We start from the raw sequence: 17654 nt of genomic DNA, 5'->3' as shown, positions 1-17654 counted from the left end.
TTTCTACACATAATGATAAGAACAATTGAAGATGCCAACATGGATGGAATAACATAAGATCAACACGCTTAAACTTATGCTGTCTCTACCATTTTTTAAATCTATGTAATCTTTGCTTATTTTGTACGTTTATGGATAATAAAATATTTAAATTAATTCAATGTCGATGCTCAATGTCTAATATAAGATTCAATGAATATATAATATATATTGATATTAAGATTCTATATAATATGACTATCAAACACCAAAAATTTGAGAAATAAATAATAATTCCCTTTGCCCCTCTTTGCCTTTCCTGTCCTAAATTTGAAGAAAACTAGAGCATAAACAGTTATACTTTATATTAATGATTTGTGTTAAATTGTGACTGGATTAAATATACTGTTATATTCAGAATTTGTAAAAATAAATATCATTAGGAGGTATGATGTTTTGATATATTATCTACCAATATACATTTATGAGCGATTCCTGTTTCATAATTACTCATTGTCTTAAAACTTTCCACTTAATTTCTCTGAAACGACGCGGAAGTTATGATGAATTGTAATTTGCATAAGTTTAAGCAGGTGCGAGTCGATTTCTATTTACGTAAAATAAATAATCACACCACTTTTTTTGTCCTTCTTAATAAGTAAATAAACAATGCGTCATTTAAGGAAAATGGGACTAAATTCTACCATAAAATATACGGTTGCATGTCATCAACCATTATACCATCATTTTGTCAGTAGCACAGCAAAAACAAAATGTCACCATGTAGCTTTATCAATACTTTACTTTCAATAGGTGAGTTAAAATTATTTATTTATGTCTGTTTTATCTGCATTTTTGTTCAAATATTGAATAAGTTCTACTTGTAAATGAAATGTATTTGAATTCATTGATAGTATACAGAGTGAATTAGCATTGATGTTACCTAACACAATAAGATTGAATATTAGATTTTATGTTTTTCTACAGCAATTCTGTTCAAAACTATATATGGAGAAAAATGTGAGAATATATTACTAAATAACATATACAGTAGAAAAACTCTTCTTGCTCCAGAAGAAGATTATACATGTACTTGGAACATTTCATCTGATATTGTTTCTGACAATTATGCAGTTGCTTTCACTTTTGACTATGCCAAAATGGAAAATATCTATGGTTGTAAAGCTAACTTGACACTACCAGGTAACTATGTAATTGGCAATTTAGATTACCGGTAATTGGGCTGGCATTGAAAATTACAGACCTTGTGTGGACCTCAGTGAATGGTTCATATCCATTACCGTATCATGGTAGGACATAGAACATCAAACAAAAAAGGCAAAGCTGAAATGAAGCATATACTCCTTATAATTATATCTAAGTGGAGTTTATATAAAGACTTGTTCTGATTGGAACAAAACAAAAATTTTTACAACAAAAATATGGGGGCAAGAGTTTTGAACCTCTTTGCGAGACCACCTAATATATCAAATTGTATAAATCGCAGTATACACCTACATTATATAAAATTTAGTCTTGTTGCGTGTGGCAGGATTCTACCTCACACATTACATTTTGTCAATTCATGTTTATGTATTTTACAGGACTGAAGAGTTCATGCAAATATACTTCAGGAGATTGCATTATTTATGTGACGAAATTCACAGCGTGTAATGCAAATGAACTGCAAGTGGATCAGGAATGTAGATCAAAATCTATCATGCAGTGGACAGAAAATCCAGAAATCAGATTCACCCAAGAAAATAAGAGAGAAGGGAGATTCAAGATTAATTATATTCCTTTCTACTGCAAACAAACACAAACTACAAATGATGTCAAAATAACAAGTACAGGTTAGTCAGATAAAGCTTATGACTACTAGAAATGTAATGACAAAACAGTTTGCTGTACTAGAATTTCACCTAAAATCTAAGAGCAACCATCAAACAGAAATGATAGCAAAACTTACTTTGTGATCAAATTAATGCTTTATTTTTCGACCAAATTTTCATGAGATTTTCATAAAAAACATGATTTGTTCAGTTGTTTCTAAAATCACAATCTCAATTTTCGAAGGGACTAAAATCTTCAAACAATAACACTATTCAAATTAAGCGAATATGGAGTTACAAAATTAAGTTATGTTATTCAACATCTCGCTTGCAGTCTAATAAATTTAAATAATAAAAATTACTTAATGTTTCCAAGATGGGATTTAGGGGGGGGTTTAGAAAGCTCGGATTAAATTTTATAAAAACTCATTAGTTTTTTCTATTTAATTAGGGAGCTATATTGGTATTTCTCCTGAGAATTTTTTTGAGACAACTAAGCAACATACAGAAGAACAGACAAAAACCAATTCAGCTTTAGAAATTAATAATACACTGACTGAAAACATTGAAAATAGCATCACATTAACCACCAATGGTAAGTCCCAGCTATTAAAACAATGCTGTTTAGCTTTGTGGTATAACCCTGGTGATTGGGAAATTTTGATCATCTCTATCTACAATTTTTTTTATCTAACAGCTGCAACCTATCTCATCTATTCAGCGATGTAAAAGGGTTTAAGTAGGGTTTAAGGAAGAAATCTCTGAAACTTGAATTGTAATAAGAACAGGTTATGAGTATTGAATTGTTTTTTTCCTACACAAATCGGCTATATTAGATAATTGATTGTACTGGCAAACAGATTTAATACTGTTCGTTTATTATTTCATATATTAGTATCAACCAATACAGGCTGTGGCAGATGACAATATTTAAAGTTGTAATATGAATTCATTTGCAGAGATACTGAACTATACAAATGCAACAATGGCTATTCATGTCTCACAATCTTTTGAAATTCAGCTGTTTATAGTAATAGCTCCATCTGTGCTTGGGCTAATCCTTCTCTGTCTTCTAATCGGTTGCATCATACGAAGGTAAGTCAGATTTAAAAAGACTCGAAAGCTGATAGTGAATTGTGATCATATTAAATGTTCAGAAAGAGATGGCAAGCAATTATGTAATTTTGGTGCCACTTATTTGGTATTAAGACAGGACTTACTTGGTTGATTATAACTGTTTATTCAATGAATCTAACGATATACCTGACTAGATCAAGCCAAAAACAGTTGATAGTACAACGAAATTTACAATTTACAGATGCAGAAGAAAGGATGAAAATTTAAGTAAATTAGAGCTAACAAATGTACAACATCAAGACCCTTCACATCATGGCTCTGAAACTTTGGACAAAGATCAGGGTTGTTATGAAAACTACACACCTACAAATGATGAAGTTGAATATGAAGTTCCAAGATCTGTGATGCAATATGAAAACCTAAGAAATGACGTTCAATATGAAAATTTGACGGACAATGGACAGTATGAAAATCTCAGAGATAACACAGACTTGTATATGGTTGTAACCAACTAATTAAGATATGATATAGGATTATCGTCAAAACGCAGTCATAAATAGGTATCAAGAATTGCGCAAAATACAAACACTATTATAGAACAATGTTTAAATTGATATAATTTACTCTTAATAGATCTCCAGGGGAATAGACACTGATACAAGGAAACTGACTATGCTTATTATGATTATGATTTATCATAACCTACCCATTTTACTACATTAGAATATATAAATTTACTAGTATATTTGTATTTGGTGATGTATGAAATATCATAATTAACCACCTCGTACTGTATTCACTCCAGAACTGAAAGCACAGCACATGAAATTGTACTTCAAGTAAAGTAACCTAACCTTCAGGTTCACGGGAGTTCTATGCAAATAGGTGATCAGAAATATAGATAATTGGGTACTCCCGAAGAGTGTGTACCAGGTTAGGGTTAGGCAGTGATGGGACTCAAATTTCCATCACACAAATGTCATATTTTTCAGCCGTTTCTGTTACAAGAAGTCATGTTTTTTTCAGTAATGCCAACCGGTTCGCTGATCTCATAAAATTCGGTGAGACGGTTCCGGACGGACCGGCTGAATCCCACTACTGGGGTTGGGCCATAATTTTATTTCGATATTCCTTATTTCAGTTCTATTACGAGTTCGGGGACTGTCTGTGTTAGACAAGTGAATATACCCCCCTGTGCATAGGTTTCAGTCCCTTCACACAACTTGATGTGCAGTAGGCAAACAAAATTAGTTACCTCCATATTGGTACACACACTTCTGGAGCACCGATAATTTAGAGTCAACTCAAGATGCATCTAGATTTTAAGTATCGTGCATATAAATTGTAACTTATGGTGATGAATGTGTAAAAAAATATATAGGGGTGTGCTTCAGGCGTTGTCGAAAACACATCCTTAAGAGCCATACATATGATGTTTTGCAAGGAGTATTCGATTCCTACTATGTAAGGGTTTAGAGCACTCATTAATACCATATCTGGAAATTACAAAAACGTGATTTACGGTACTAAAAACTTTAAAACGTGACTGCAGCGTAATTTTCAACCAAATGTGAGAGATGTTGACATTGTACTAACATGGAATTTTAAAACAAAAAATTTTTACATATGTGTCAAGATATGAGCAATATAATTGACAAAACAAGGCAAAACAATAGAACAACATGCAGAGATATTATAAACATAAAAGCCCACATATTATGGCAACATCATTAGTCATAGTATGCAACAAGTATGCGAAAAAATGTTTATGTATTTTAAAATCTATGAGCATAACGCTGTTGAGGACAATTGATTGAGTATTTTGCTCTTTTGTTTCATAATGAAAATAAATATAATCAAGCCATTGACAACTGAATATACTTTATATAACTGTGGCACTTCCTTATTATTTGTCAACTACATGATGACAGAATTTATTGATTTCTCACAGTATAAACTTAACACAAACATTAATAAATACATCATAGTAAAATATATATTTTCTGTATATCCTCACATATAAGCTGACCCCACAAAAACAGCCATAAAACGTTACTAAAAATTTGCATATAAGCCGACCCTACAAATTGTAAGCTCTTACCATGAGAATTGAGTTGTAGCTGTTGGAATTAAGTTAACATAATGTCACTTGTTCGAGTGCGATCAGAGTTATCATGTATAAGCCGACCCCTTAGTTTGGCAACTTTTTTTCAGTTTTCATTAATAACAAAAATTTATTTTGGGTAACATTTTATCATTGGTTTTGTCGGCCTAAGATTTCTTTTGGCACTGAAAATGGGCCAAATGGTAGAGAACTGCTTCATACCTAGCCTGCGTAGCATGATGAAAATAAGCTACACAAATACAATGGGGTTCAACAAAAAATTGCAGTGAAGATGCCAATCAACTGACTTGATCCACAAAAGCTATTTATTAGCAAAGAATCAATTTCGTAACTCATATCTATCAAGAATATTTGAATTCCTATTAAATACAAATTAGTAATGTTTTTTGTGTGTACTGCATTTCATATATATTCACACAAATTACAATGTTTCAACGCTTTACCAACTTCCTTAAACATTGAGTAGGTGGCTTTGTGAATAAGAAAAATACACAAACCATAGAAGAATATAATATACAAATCTAAAAAAAATTGCATAACATAATCTGGAACATTCAAAAGAAGTGAGACAGACAAGGAAATCATCAGGAGCGGCAAGCTGGAGCAAAATTTTCTCAACAATTTGTTACATTCTACTAGTATTGTCAGATAAAAAAAACATGGCTGAATTGACAAGTTGAATTTATACAAATATTGCAACTGCTTCATAGCTTGTAGGCCATATAGATTGTTCAGGTTGTGTGTGAAAATAACTGGTTGAATATTTAAGATGTATAAATATACTCAAGAAATAGGTAACAAAACGACGAAACACTACAACAGGTATTCAGTGGTCGTGTACACATAAATATTCTCAACAGGAATCAAACCACTTATTTCTGCATAGCATAAGCGAAAAATAAATGAAAATAAATAAATAGTATGCCAAACTTACATTATAGTGTAGCACAATACAATCTTTTACCTTAGAAAATAATCCAAGATACAAAAGCAAATTTTATGCTGATATTTAATATTATTGATGCATTCATAGAGTAGCAATAGACAGTATGAAAGTTTAAAACTAAGTCATTAAACTGAAGATAAACTAACGGTTTGAATTCGAAAAATAGTCAAAAAAATCCCATAGGCTAATAAAGTTTTTTAGGTATCACCTCAATCTATCAATCCCTTGTTAATTATTTGTGTGAAAATATCTCCACGAGACTCAAGTTTGCCTTAGGTAATTTAAGAAACAAGTCTTTCCATCCTTGTGAAACTGAATTTTCATTTATTCAATAAAATTTCAAATGCAAGCTCTTTATGATATGTAGTCACGTTTATGCAATTTACAGAAGAAGTGGATGCAAGATGTTTTCTGACACCATTTATTGCAAGATCCCCATCTTGATTATTTATTTAGCAGGTATGTCTATAATCATATTTATATTATCTTCATAATTTTACAAATAAAATACAAATTGACAGCATAAAAGTAATTAAACTAAGCATGGACAAATGTTTTTGGTGAGGACGAGGTACATAAAAAGACTCATTTAAATGACAATTGGGATCAATAACTACCGTAATTCGATTCCAGCACTATTCCAATTCAGCAAGAAAAAACATCAACACTAATAAGCATAAGCACGGTCCCAAAAATGCTTATTAATTTCATAGGAATCTTTATGCATGCAATAATTCGTTGGTTTTTATGAAGCTACCGTGTTATATTGTACCTACATTTGACCATCGTCCAAGATACAAACTGATTATGAATATTTTATGGTCTCAAATTACAACACAACTTTCCCTCACCATAGTGACGCGGCATTAAAATTACCATCCAGATAATTTACAATGAACATTAAAAATCTTTTTCCAGGAAATCAATTCAGTATGAGCAAAGCGGCGTTTTGTTCAGATTGTCCAAAAATTATTCTTGGAAAAGAAAGCAGAAATATCAGCTACGGTCCGAGCAATGGACACAGTTGCAACTGCGAGTGGACAATACCAGTAAAATTTGCCACAGATAACAACAACGCAATTGTACTATTACTTCAGAATATCTCCCTGCCAATGACAACAGGTTCTGGAAGCATAGATTGCTCTGGAGAAATCAGGTTACCAGGTATTAATAGAAAATTTGTCAAAACAAAGCTATATTTGAATATGATGAATTAGTTTCATTTGGTATGAATAAATTTCTCAGCCAGTTACAATATCAAACAGTACATCCAAACATGATTTCAAACCTGAAAACTTTACACATACAAAACCCCAGTAGACACAATTTCAGATTTAACAGTTTCTATATATCACACACAATTTTTGTCCGTTGCTTTCCTGATTCAAACACAAAACCACTGTACAGTAAATTCTAGATAATGTATTAGTACCTCATTTCTCTTCTAAACTAGTTTTTCATTGTTTAAAGGCCTTTCGTTGAATTTTGTTTTAAAGGTAGCGATAAGCACAGATGTGACTTTGTAGAAAACCAGTGTTCGGTATTTATGACTGAATCATCCACACTATGCAAAAACAAACAAATAGAAATATTTGCTGGAAACAAAACAATAAACTGCAGCTCACCTACATATTGGAATAAAGCAGGAGGATCCCCATACAAAATAAAGTATAATGCAAAGAATTTCGCACCATACACGAAATCATTTGTTATACAATATCTAGTTACACCATGTATACCACCAACGACAACAAGTAAGTTTTATAATAAAGTTTGCTGAATGAAATTCTTCTAAAAATTCAAGAGACACATACAAAGCAATACTGCAAAGCATTTAGCGTTTTTTTGCTGACTCCTTGTGGCTGTAGAATGTATATCAAGTAATTTGACAATGAAATAAGAAAATGAAATTTTTAGTATATGATTGAAATGCATGTTTTAATTTCATCTATTTTAAAAATGTGACCACATATGCTTTATTTTGCTGTTTTTATCCAACTAGAAAATAATTTGAAGACACTGCTTAGAATGTAAGAACAGAGAGACATTGTAGAATTCAAGCAATGCAAAATCATTTTGAGGTCCATAGAAAAGAAGTTTGAGGAAACATGCATATGTGCCTGGATTTGAAATATGCTGTTTATAATATAAGAAATAAAATATTGAAATGAATTTCTTTGTGTGGTTTAGGACAGTGGTTCCCAAACTTTTTGTATCATCGCCCCCCTACAGTAGTTTATACAAGTTCATCGCCCCCCGGCACTGCAAAAAAAATGACGAGACAAATCATAGTTTATAGTATTTTTTAATGAGATGAATGAGCTTGGTGATCTTCAGCGAGTTTTTTATAATATCAAAAATGACCCTGTTTACTGATGGAAAGACGATTTCGTTGTTTTGATAGCAATAGTAGCACAGCTGAAAACTCCTCATCATATTAGCGGTCGGAAATAAAAGAATCTAGGGTTCAACCTCCGCAAAAACCACCGTGTAATCTTACCTTATAGCATTTAACTCCCTAAATTCACCTTATTTTACATTTAGGGTTGCTAATCTTTTGCGGGTCGCATATATTTTTTGAAAGTTAAAAACGGAACAGCGGGAAAAAAACGCGACAATTTGTGAACTCAACTCAGTCGTCTTATTAAAAAATTATTACAATGACATTTAATGTGACACTGTCTTGTAGCTGCATCACGCTTGATAGCTTTACGACGCCAAGATTAGAAGATTTTCTAAATGGACATCACTAATCCTAGTTCTAGCTTGTTCTTTGTAATGTTCATTTTCGAAAATATTTGTTTGCACACATATGTACTTCCAAACATCGAAATGAATATTTTCGCATGGTTTGTCAAATTTTGATCAAGATTTTCTTTAAGAAGATACACTCTTACAAAAATTGAGCAGTGATGAATCCCTCGAATAGAATATGAATTTTATTTCCTTATTGCATTGCAATATATTCTGATATTTAGTGCGCTATTGAACCCCTGCACTCAGCATCAACTTTTCCGTGTGTTTCCTATTGTCTAATTATAATTGATTGTAGGCTCGTTAAACGAGAAGCTGTTTAATAAAATTTTAGGGCCATAATAAAATTTTGTCTAAACGTGCCACACGATAAGTTCTGTTATATAAAAAAAATGAATTTACTCCTCGAGCGTAGATTGTAAATAAAATTAATTCATCACCAAAACCGCCGTTTGGATGTTTCCCCGGGCATAGACTTCCTTGTTTACGTCGTGACATTGGCCATTCAGCAAGATGCAAAAATAAACGTAACAATGCCCACTTTTGCATCCGCTCATATTTCTCACTCAGACATATTTCTCACTCAGACAGATTTTCAGACGTGGTCGTGAAAATTACCTTATTTTGGCGTTTTTGAATTACATTCGTTAGTTTTTAGTTGTTTTTCGGAAATTTAAATATAAATAAAATAAGTCAATGATCACTTTGTCTCCCCAGAAGTTCCAGTTTATTTACGACCGTATCTTACTGCGAAGACGAGTCCCGCAATCCTTTCGCTTGTGATAATCGCCTACGTGATTCAAACATACGAAAGCAAGCAGATTACAGTAATCAAGTGCACGATGCGCCGAACAAAAACAGGTTTTTAGAAATCGCCCCCTTCGACTTTTTCGCCCCCTCTGTAGCGTTATCGCCCACCGGGGGGCGATATCGCCCACTTTGGGAATCATTGGTTTAGGAGATCCTAAACCTGACAAGTAACAACGCTTTGTCAAATTAATCTGAAGACTTATGATTTCCAAAAAGTTATATGGTAATGCAGGATTACTTAATTGTATAATCAATTGTCACAAGATTAATTATGTAAGTTCTGTTTAATCTAAGAAATGCATCATCACAGGTGATATAACAACAACTCAGATGACAACTTCCGCTGAAACAAAAAAAATAATTGAGGCAGCAACTACAAAAAATACAGGTATTCTTTTAGCTCAGCACAGATATATAGAAAATTGTTTAATAGCTAAATATGTTCTGATTCACTATAATAATAAATATATATATATATAAACATAGGATCAGGATATCCCAAGGTGTAATCACAGCAGTGAACCATTTGGTTCTTGAAATAATAATTACAAACATGATGCATAATGCATCGTCAATGATATCAAAATATACCGGTAATCAAGAAGCAACAATATATATTTAAATTTTTTTTAGTTACAGACCCACCAAATTTTGATGATTCAGGATCTTCGTCAGGAAATACCGGTGTCCCAACAAACATGATCATGATCATTGGAATTATAATCGGAGGAGTGTTTTTGCTGGCACTGGCCATAGGATTGTTCTTAAGAAGGTGAGCTATCGCAATAGGCCGTAACATTATATCATAGTCTTAACTTCTGTTATTATTATATTATTATTGATCGTCAATAGTGCATTAAAATCTCATCTTTATCACTTCAAACCCTCTGAATTTTTTGTTCTGGAATTCATTTGTATTTGAAAACTTTGGAAACTGCAAGTCAATTTGAATTAAAGTAAAAAAGGCATCTTATAAATATACAAGAGCAGGTTTAAAAAATGGGACAATTTAGCTATTTAGCAAACCATGGCTTCTCATCTCAATATATAAATGTGTATGAGAAAAATATGACAGATCAAAAGTCTAGATGAACGAATTATATGACTACAATCTGAATTAGTCTCTGACAAACAAAAATTTTATCTCATAAAATTTAAAAAAGTCCCAATAAGATAAGATAATCTGTAAATATTATCACAAATACTTATTTTAACAGAAATACAACAAAAAAAAATCAAGTCAAAATACAACAAAATCAGTTGAATAAAAATACAGATAATATGGATTTGTATGAACCATATCAGAATAACAATAAAGAAAAAGTGGAAGAAGTGGATGATGATGATGAAATATACGGGAAAGCAACAAGAAAAAACGTTGAAACCGATGATTATACTTCAATGGAAGGACATGAAACCCAGAACAGAAGAGTTGATGTAGAAGTTGATAACAATGGTGAACCACAATATGACGATAATGTTGCTTCATCTCCGATGTATGATGACAATGTAGTAAGACATGGCGAAAATGTTGATCATTCACCAGAATACGACGACAGCATCATTTTAAAAAATAAAGGAGATCTAGACATTTATGCTGCAGTAGCAAAAAAGGGATGATCGCCATTAAGTCAAAATGATTAAATCAAGAAAACAAAGTTCAAGCATATTCAAAAAAGAATTGCTTCAAAGAAAATCAAAAATTACAATATTGTTTATATGCAACAGCTACAAGTGTAATAAGAGCTGATTATATAGAGGGTATAAATATTCACATACAGAAGTGAAATGAACTACAGAATAGAATTGATTAAGATCAATTTACTATTGCTAGAATCTGACATAAAAGTTATTATACTCACTTATAATAATGTGATCATAGTAATGATTGATTATTAGCATTTTCATAGATTTAATCACATTTATCAGATTTAGAGAAAAAAATCTGCTGAACCATTCTTGGGCGGTCTTTCAATCTAATTGATAGATGATTATAATGTTGTTCACATCAAAATTAACAAAGTTCGCAAAGTTTATTTCGCCCTATTGTTAATTATCGTTTAGATAACTATGGGAACTTCCCTCAAGGTCCATCATGAAAGTTTTTTTCGAACCAAAATATTACCTTTTATAATGGGCTACGAAGTTTCGAATTTTCATGGAAACTCTGATTCTTCCTATATGTCAATAAACATGATATAACCCACTTTTTTATTGAATATTATCAATGACATAATTTATAGTTAATATTTCATCTTATTCTTATTCTTTTTTCTTTTAATTGCATTGTTTATGATAGATGTAAAAACAAACGAAGATACTTGAATCAAATAATATTATTAAGTATAAATATAATCAACAATCATTTGTATCAATATATGCAAATCAGGTATTATTCTATTCAAATCTTGATAAAAATTTTTGTGAAACGGCACGGAAGCAGGAAGCAAGGTAGAATACTCATACTGGGCAGTTATAACTTCAGAAAATATTTCAACATGTGAATTACTCCAGTACGGGACACGTAATGGAAAGTTAACACCCATAAATCTACGAAGACGTATTCAATATTTTCCACATATATATCAATTTAAATTTTAATATCTGAAATTAATATTTAGTAGAAATGTTTATTAAACATCACACTGAATAAGACATATGCCAATATTGTCATATATAAGCGAAGAACTGCGTGATGATTGCTTATATCCTATTTTGTTATTATGAAAAGCAACAATGTGTCTGTTCCTTCGTTTTGATTGATCATTATTATTGTACTTATAATAAATATGCATATCACTAATAAAATACATTTAGCACAAAAAAATTTATGAGTCAGGCAAATGCAACAGCAATGCATAGAAAATTTTGAATTCAATGCAGAATGAGACGAACTCAATCAAATAAATGGCTGAACTTCGTTAATGGCAAATACCCAGTATGAAGGATATTTTATATTTGACATCGTCATATGAGTCAAGCAATTTATTCATTGCATTGTCTAGCTTTTTCAACTGGTATAGTAATATTCAAAAATAGCAGCATTGGCATCACAGCTAATGTGAGGAAATGACTCCATTCTAGATGAAAGTATTAAAGCAGGTCAGGGTAAAGTCAGGAAAAATATTAGCTCTAGTACTAAAAAGAAATGAGCGAATGAGTATCATAACTTAGATGTCATTTAAAAATTAGATGACCCAGAAAAGAAACTATGAATAATTGTTGAACCTATGTTATTGACTTTATGGTTTATGTTACCATATTTTGTATGCCGGAACCATCCAAACTGGAATTTAGAACCTTACAAATTAAATGTTATTAATCACCATTTTGAATGTTTAATACCCTATAAATGGCTCTGCACAAAAAGATACCTAGAGGTACAGTTGAGTACAGAAAAACCAAAACCTTCCTAATTTGATTTGCCATGGAATAATCCCACTCTTTTAACTAGTATAGTTAGGGGGACAGGTAGGGGGACTCTGTCGGGCGCATATCGGGCCTTTGCCTGCAAGTATAATTTGTAGTGCAGCTACACAAGACATGCACATTCGAATGATAAAGGAAAAGTTATCTAATTTAAAACCAGGCTGATAGACAGTAGAAACCAAGAGCGAATAATTTTTGTTAAACCATAAAGACAGGATTAGATAATCTTAGAAAAAAAGTGTATGATTAAAAACTTTTTCATCACATATCAGTCCACGTCAAATATAAAAATAGGTAAGTTTTACCAGGTTTGAAAGTGGTTAGGCGTATGGCATAAAGACCAGCAACCCCTCCATGTGAGACTATCTCCCAAAATATTCGGTTCATGTTATTGTTATCGTTGTTGGAGTTATGGTTGTTACTGGAAAAATATACCGATCGATTTGAAATTATCAGTACATGAAGATGGCAGAAGCCGCAAAAAGGGTACTGGTTATCCCTCCTGCATTTTTCTTTAATTGAAGTAAACCCCTTTTACGCTAAGCTTGTCTATCAATCTTTTCGGCAAGTTCCGTACTCTGAAGTTCAAGGCCTTACCATATCAGTACCGATGCGTGCTCTTCACATTCATATATTTAAGCGTTGCTTTCCTATTGAATTCAAGTAAAGTATATTCCATGATTATAACTTACTTTCTGAATATTGTATTGATTTTTCAGAATGAATGAAACTACAGCTTCTATCAAAAATAGATCGAATATATGGAGGCTGATTTTGCTATTATTGCTTGTTGGTAAGCATATGTTCTCAGGTTCTTAATAGATCAACAGAAATAGATCATTTCAGTTTATTATTAGTTCTTTTATCCGTAAATACAATTTGTTTCAATTTTTGTAGAACTATGCAAACAATTAAAACATAATCAGATATCTATCTGACGATGTTGGGAGTAAAATAGAGATTTCAAACAATACCATTAACTCAAATTTGGACCAAATGTTCCAGTATGCATCGAATAAGTACATACAGTGGTGGAGGATATTTATATAAATTATGTAGACAGATAAGGTAAAAATAATTTTTTTTTTTAGAAAAAATGGTTCAAGATGCCGTTGCAGCTCAATGCACAGACTGCCTAAAAAACATCATTCTTGGTGATCAAAGTAAAAATATTACACATGGTTCAAGTACGCAATCCAACTGTGATTGTCAATGGATAATACCAGAAACTGTTCAAGTAAATGATATCGCAGTCGTTTTAGTGTTGACCAATGCCTCATTTCTTAAGGATTTAAATGAATGTAGTGCGAAGTTAAGATTTCCAGGTAATTTTATATTTAGATGTGGAGGATGGTATTTTTAAATACTTCCCTGACGTGCAATTGTAAACGATTAAAATCCAATGGATTCAAAGTAACATTGTAATAGCTCTATTACAATGAATAGACAGAAAATTTTTTTTATGTAGACGCAATTCGACCATCCTTAATGGTTCTTGTGGACCCATACTGTGCGGCACAATAGAGTCTAATGGGGGATTCTTAGATGTGCCATTGTGCTTTATAATTAATATAGAAGAAAGTGTTAGTCTAAATAAATAAAGCATTAATCACCTAACCTTATAGAAATTATATCTGTTGCTCAAGATTCAGCTAACCTTACTTGATGTTCAGATACCCAAGTGCAACAAACTTTTTGTTATTCAAGACTAAGTTAGAAATTGAGGAGTAATATTTTATAAAACCTTGTTTATCCAGACAGTAATAAACAGGGAGGATAGAGGATCACTAACAACTTTTTGCATAAGATGCTTTTATCACCAAGCCAATATTATTACAATTAACACAGTTATAATCTTGATAAACCCATATTTTCACAAAATACATCAGAAATAATTGAGGTATTTTGAATATATGTTTCGAAGAATGCTGTTGAAAATATTTAATAAATTGAATTCTATTTAGAAACTGAGGAATACGAATGTGATTTCAAGAAAAATTATTGTCTCATGTTTGCAACTAATTCAACTGTCTGTAACGACAGCAATGTCAAGACAAAGATACCATATGACAACCATACATGTACTTCTTTTCACTCATGGAAAAATAAGACAACTCAAATAGAATACAATTTGATTTTCCCAGAACTCTCAAAATCTTTTATAATCCAGTATTTAGTGATAAATTGCTCAGGTAAGTATTTGAATGTGTTTTACAACAAATTCACAGAACTGGTCACCACAGCCTAGTTTGAACATAGAATGTTTGGGGCAAAAGTACATGCATTGAATGAATAACATAATGAATAATGCATATTTCAGTTTTCCCTCTGCCATAACGAACTCAATCTACTATCCTCAATGATACATTTTTGTTCCAGCAATAATAAAATCTGAAATGATCCCAAAATCAGCATGAAATTCCTATCAAATAATATTAATCCAAACCCAATATTATCTTTTTTATTTTTCAGAATTATTTATTTATGTTGTAATAGTCTTTGATATCCTTCTCCCTTCACACTGATGCATCAATGAAAAAACTATTTTAAAACTTTTGTACTGTTCTATTTTCTTCTACCATTTCATCTGAATCAGTCTGTATGAAAATTCTGGCAACTTTTAGTTTCTGTCAGCCTTTGTATATATACCAATAATTGATTTAGTGTAGATATGAAATAAAAATTCCATATAATAACTTATTATTAATCTTCAATCAGCTGATGCACTCTCAACTGCATTAGAAGTATCATCAACAAGCAGAAATCTGGCCGACAAATCTGGTATTATGAGCAGTGTTTTCATATTTAACAAAACACAAGTGAAAATTTCAGTAAATAGTGTTCAATTAATACTTAGTACACTACTCCATACCAAAATGAATTGGTACATCAAAAACCTGAAAGCATGTTTTTTCATTTGTCCGAGCCAAGACAGAAATATCAGTGCTAATCAAGATATATTATTTTGTAGCAATGACAACTGGACCATCGACTGTGGGTACACAAGGAGGGAATCTTGTGGTCATCATTGTACCAGTAGCTATTGCAACACTGCTGTTGATAGCAATTTTTGCATATGTACTGTTCAGGTAATTCATATTGAGAGGTTATCAAATGTATTACCTATAAACACTTCTACATGTAAATTGCACATTCGGAAGAGAATATGACGAAAAACATTTTTTTAAATTAACAAGAAAATTGGAAATCTTTTTGTGGCCTGAATAAATTGTCTAATAAACATCAAAGGTAGTAATATGAAACTAAAATGAGTATCTTGCCTGTTACTCAGTAGAAAATAGCGCACAGCCACGGCCATCAGTAGGTCATAAAGATTTTCTAAGTGTATCTCAAAATTAAACATCTTTTAAAATTTATGTTTGATGGGATGGCTCCGAAAACCATAGCTTGTAAACATCCTAATAACCATGCAAGTGCAATAAAATTTATGCTTCAACATTAATTTTCTACTGCAAGTGTGAAGTGGTTGATTTAGGTTGATATTTTACAACATAGGTACAATAAAAGAAAACAATCAAAAACTAGTAAAGATGAAGAAAGCTTTGAAGTACATGTCGAACCAGCAAACAGTACACATGTGGAACAACCCGCCACCTATGAAAATTATGATCCCACAACAGCTGAAGGAGAATATGAAGTGACACCAACTGCTGCTCTGTCTTACGAAAATTTAAGAACTGACGATAGTCTGTATGAAAATTTGCCAAATGGTGAAGTATATGAAAATATTTGAGACAATAACCAGGGGTGGAAAAATCATGTTGTGCTTCCACCACTAAGATGAATTTATCAAGAATCGTGATCAATCCATAAAAACTCAGACAGATGAATGAATTAAACAGGAAATATTGAGACTTCAATAACGAGCAAAAACAATCAAAAGAGAACATAAAATATACTATACATATAACATTGGATGTCTATGCAATGTACTAAAATGTACTGAATGGAGAAAATATAAAGTATTGAAGACTGAAGGATTTCTCAAACAAAAGCAAAAACTGATACATATCAGTATCTAGACATTTTTTTATTTCAAAATTCCTATAAAAAATCTATACCCTCATTATAAGCTACCGTAATCGTTTATCCAAGTATAGTACAAGCAAGCTACCCAAATAACAGAATGATTTTTTTCCAATCAAGTTCTATTTATGTCTAACCTCACTAGAATTCTGTAAAATTCGAAATGCTACCTCTCTTATTGTAACGAATGAATTCAAACAGAAGATATACCAATAAGAATGTGAATTAACAAAATTAATTGAAGAAATGGGACAAGGCATGAGGCTTGATTATACTTTGGTATTATGATAACAAAAAGTTTTATAAAATTACAAGAAATACAAGTCAAGTTTCTGAGTTCGTACAATGTTAAATTATTTAACCCATTTAAAAATATCGTAGTTTTGTTGTGTGAATGATAATAAACAACAAATACAAAAAATATTGATATAGTGCTGTTATGTGGGATAAATTTAATTCAATATATAATATTTTGAGGTAACAATAGAAAGCTAAATGATAACTTCCTCTATAATTATTAATAACCGCTTGACGGGAACAACTGATTAAATTAAACAGACCAGAAACTTTCCAGATGGAAAGTAAGTATGATTAATATCACTCCCCTAATATTGATTAGGAGCTCAAGTGGAATCTTTGTTTTGGGATGAAAGAT

At 31.6% G+C, this 17654-nt stretch overlaps 4 protein-coding genes across 5 annotated transcripts in view; 3 read left to right on the top strand and 1 right to left on the bottom strand.

Moving 5' to 3' along the window:
• The window catches only part of LOC120346919 (activating signal cointegrator 1 complex subunit 3-like), a 57956-nt gene that overhangs the window by 27293 nt on the left and 13009 nt on the right, over nucleotides 1-17654 (bottom strand). The gene's annotated exons all lie outside the window — the stretch shown is intronic.
• Nucleotides 395-3847, top strand: LOC144429880 (uncharacterized). Of its 2 annotated transcripts, XM_078118101.1 has the most exons (6): nucleotides 401-792; nucleotides 967-1182; nucleotides 1584-1832; nucleotides 2263-2406; nucleotides 2771-2906; nucleotides 3130-3847. In XM_078118101.1, exons 1-6 carry the CDS (start codon nucleotides 753-755, stop codon nucleotides 3401-3403), a joined length of 1059 nt encoding a protein of 352 aa, XP_077974227.1. In that variant the 5' UTR covers nucleotides 401-752; the 3' UTR covers nucleotides 3404-3847. The 2 variants fall into 2 exon arrangements, with proteins under 2 accessions (XP_077974228.1, XP_077974227.1); XM_078118102.1 differs by lacking the exon at nucleotides 2263-2406 and having other exon boundaries at nucleotides 395-792.
• LOC144429975 (uncharacterized) lies at nucleotides 5577-12331 on the top strand. The gene is made up of 7 exons (XM_078118232.1): nucleotides 5577-5835; nucleotides 6348-6418; nucleotides 6878-7123; nucleotides 7456-7713; nucleotides 9834-9911; nucleotides 10157-10295; nucleotides 10741-12331. The coding sequence occupies exons 1-7, from the start codon at nucleotides 5783-5785 to the stop codon at nucleotides 11141-11143; spliced, it is 1248 nt and encodes a 415-aa protein (XP_077974358.1). The 5' UTR covers nucleotides 5577-5782; the 3' UTR covers nucleotides 11144-12331.
• LOC144429976 (uncharacterized) lies at nucleotides 12632-17386 on the top strand. The gene is made up of 7 exons (XM_078118233.1): nucleotides 12632-13246; nucleotides 13672-13745; nucleotides 14044-14277; nucleotides 14917-15144; nucleotides 15671-15733; nucleotides 15924-16041; nucleotides 16469-17386. Exons 2-7 carry the CDS (start codon nucleotides 13673-13675, stop codon nucleotides 16704-16706), a joined length of 954 nt encoding a protein of 317 aa, XP_077974359.1. The 5' UTR covers nucleotides 12632-13246; nucleotide 13672; the 3' UTR covers nucleotides 16707-17386.

This window comes from Styela clava, chromosome 11 (assembly GCF_964204865.1).
Source record: "Styela clava chromosome 11, kaStyClav1.hap1.2, whole genome shotgun sequence".
Classification (NCBI taxonomy): domain Eukaryota; kingdom Metazoa; phylum Chordata; class Ascidiacea; order Stolidobranchia; family Styelidae; genus Styela; species Styela clava.
This window is presented reverse-complemented; position numbering and strand designations above follow the sequence as displayed.

Bases quoted from the DNA above. Each gene is read 5' to 3' on its own strand.
- LOC144429880 (XM_078118101.1), top strand. From the start codon at position 753: ATGTCACCATGTAGCTTTATCAATACTTTACTTTCAATAG. The intron at 1,833-2,262 runs GTTAGTCAGATA...CTATTTAATTAG, and splicing joins TGTCAAAATAACAAGTACAG to GGAGCTATATTGGTATTTCT. The intron at 2,407-2,770 runs GTAAGTCCCAGC...ATTCATTTGCAG, and splicing joins CATCACATTAACCACCAATG to AGATACTGAACTATACAAAT.
- LOC144429975 (XM_078118232.1), top strand. From the start codon at position 5,783: ATGTATAAATATACTCAAGAAATAGGTAACAAAACGACGAAACACTAC. The intron at 7,124-7,455 runs GTATTAATAGAA...TTTGTTTTAAAG, and splicing joins TGGAGAAATCAGGTTACCAG to GTAGCGATAAGCACAGATGT. The intron at 7,714-9,833 runs GTAAGTTTTATA...GCATCATCACAG, and splicing joins TATACCACCAACGACAACAA to GTGATATAACAACAACTCAG.
- LOC144429976 (XM_078118233.1), top strand. From the start codon at position 13,673: ATGAATGAAACTACAGCTTCTATCAAAAATAGATCGAATATATGGAGG. The intron at 15,145-15,670 runs GTAAGTATTTGA...ATCTTCAATCAG, and splicing joins TTTAGTGATAAATTGCTCAG to CTGATGCACTCTCAACTGCA. The intron at 16,042-16,468 runs GTAATTCATATT...TTTACAACATAG, and splicing joins TTTGCATATGTACTGTTCAG to GTACAATAAAAGAAAACAAT.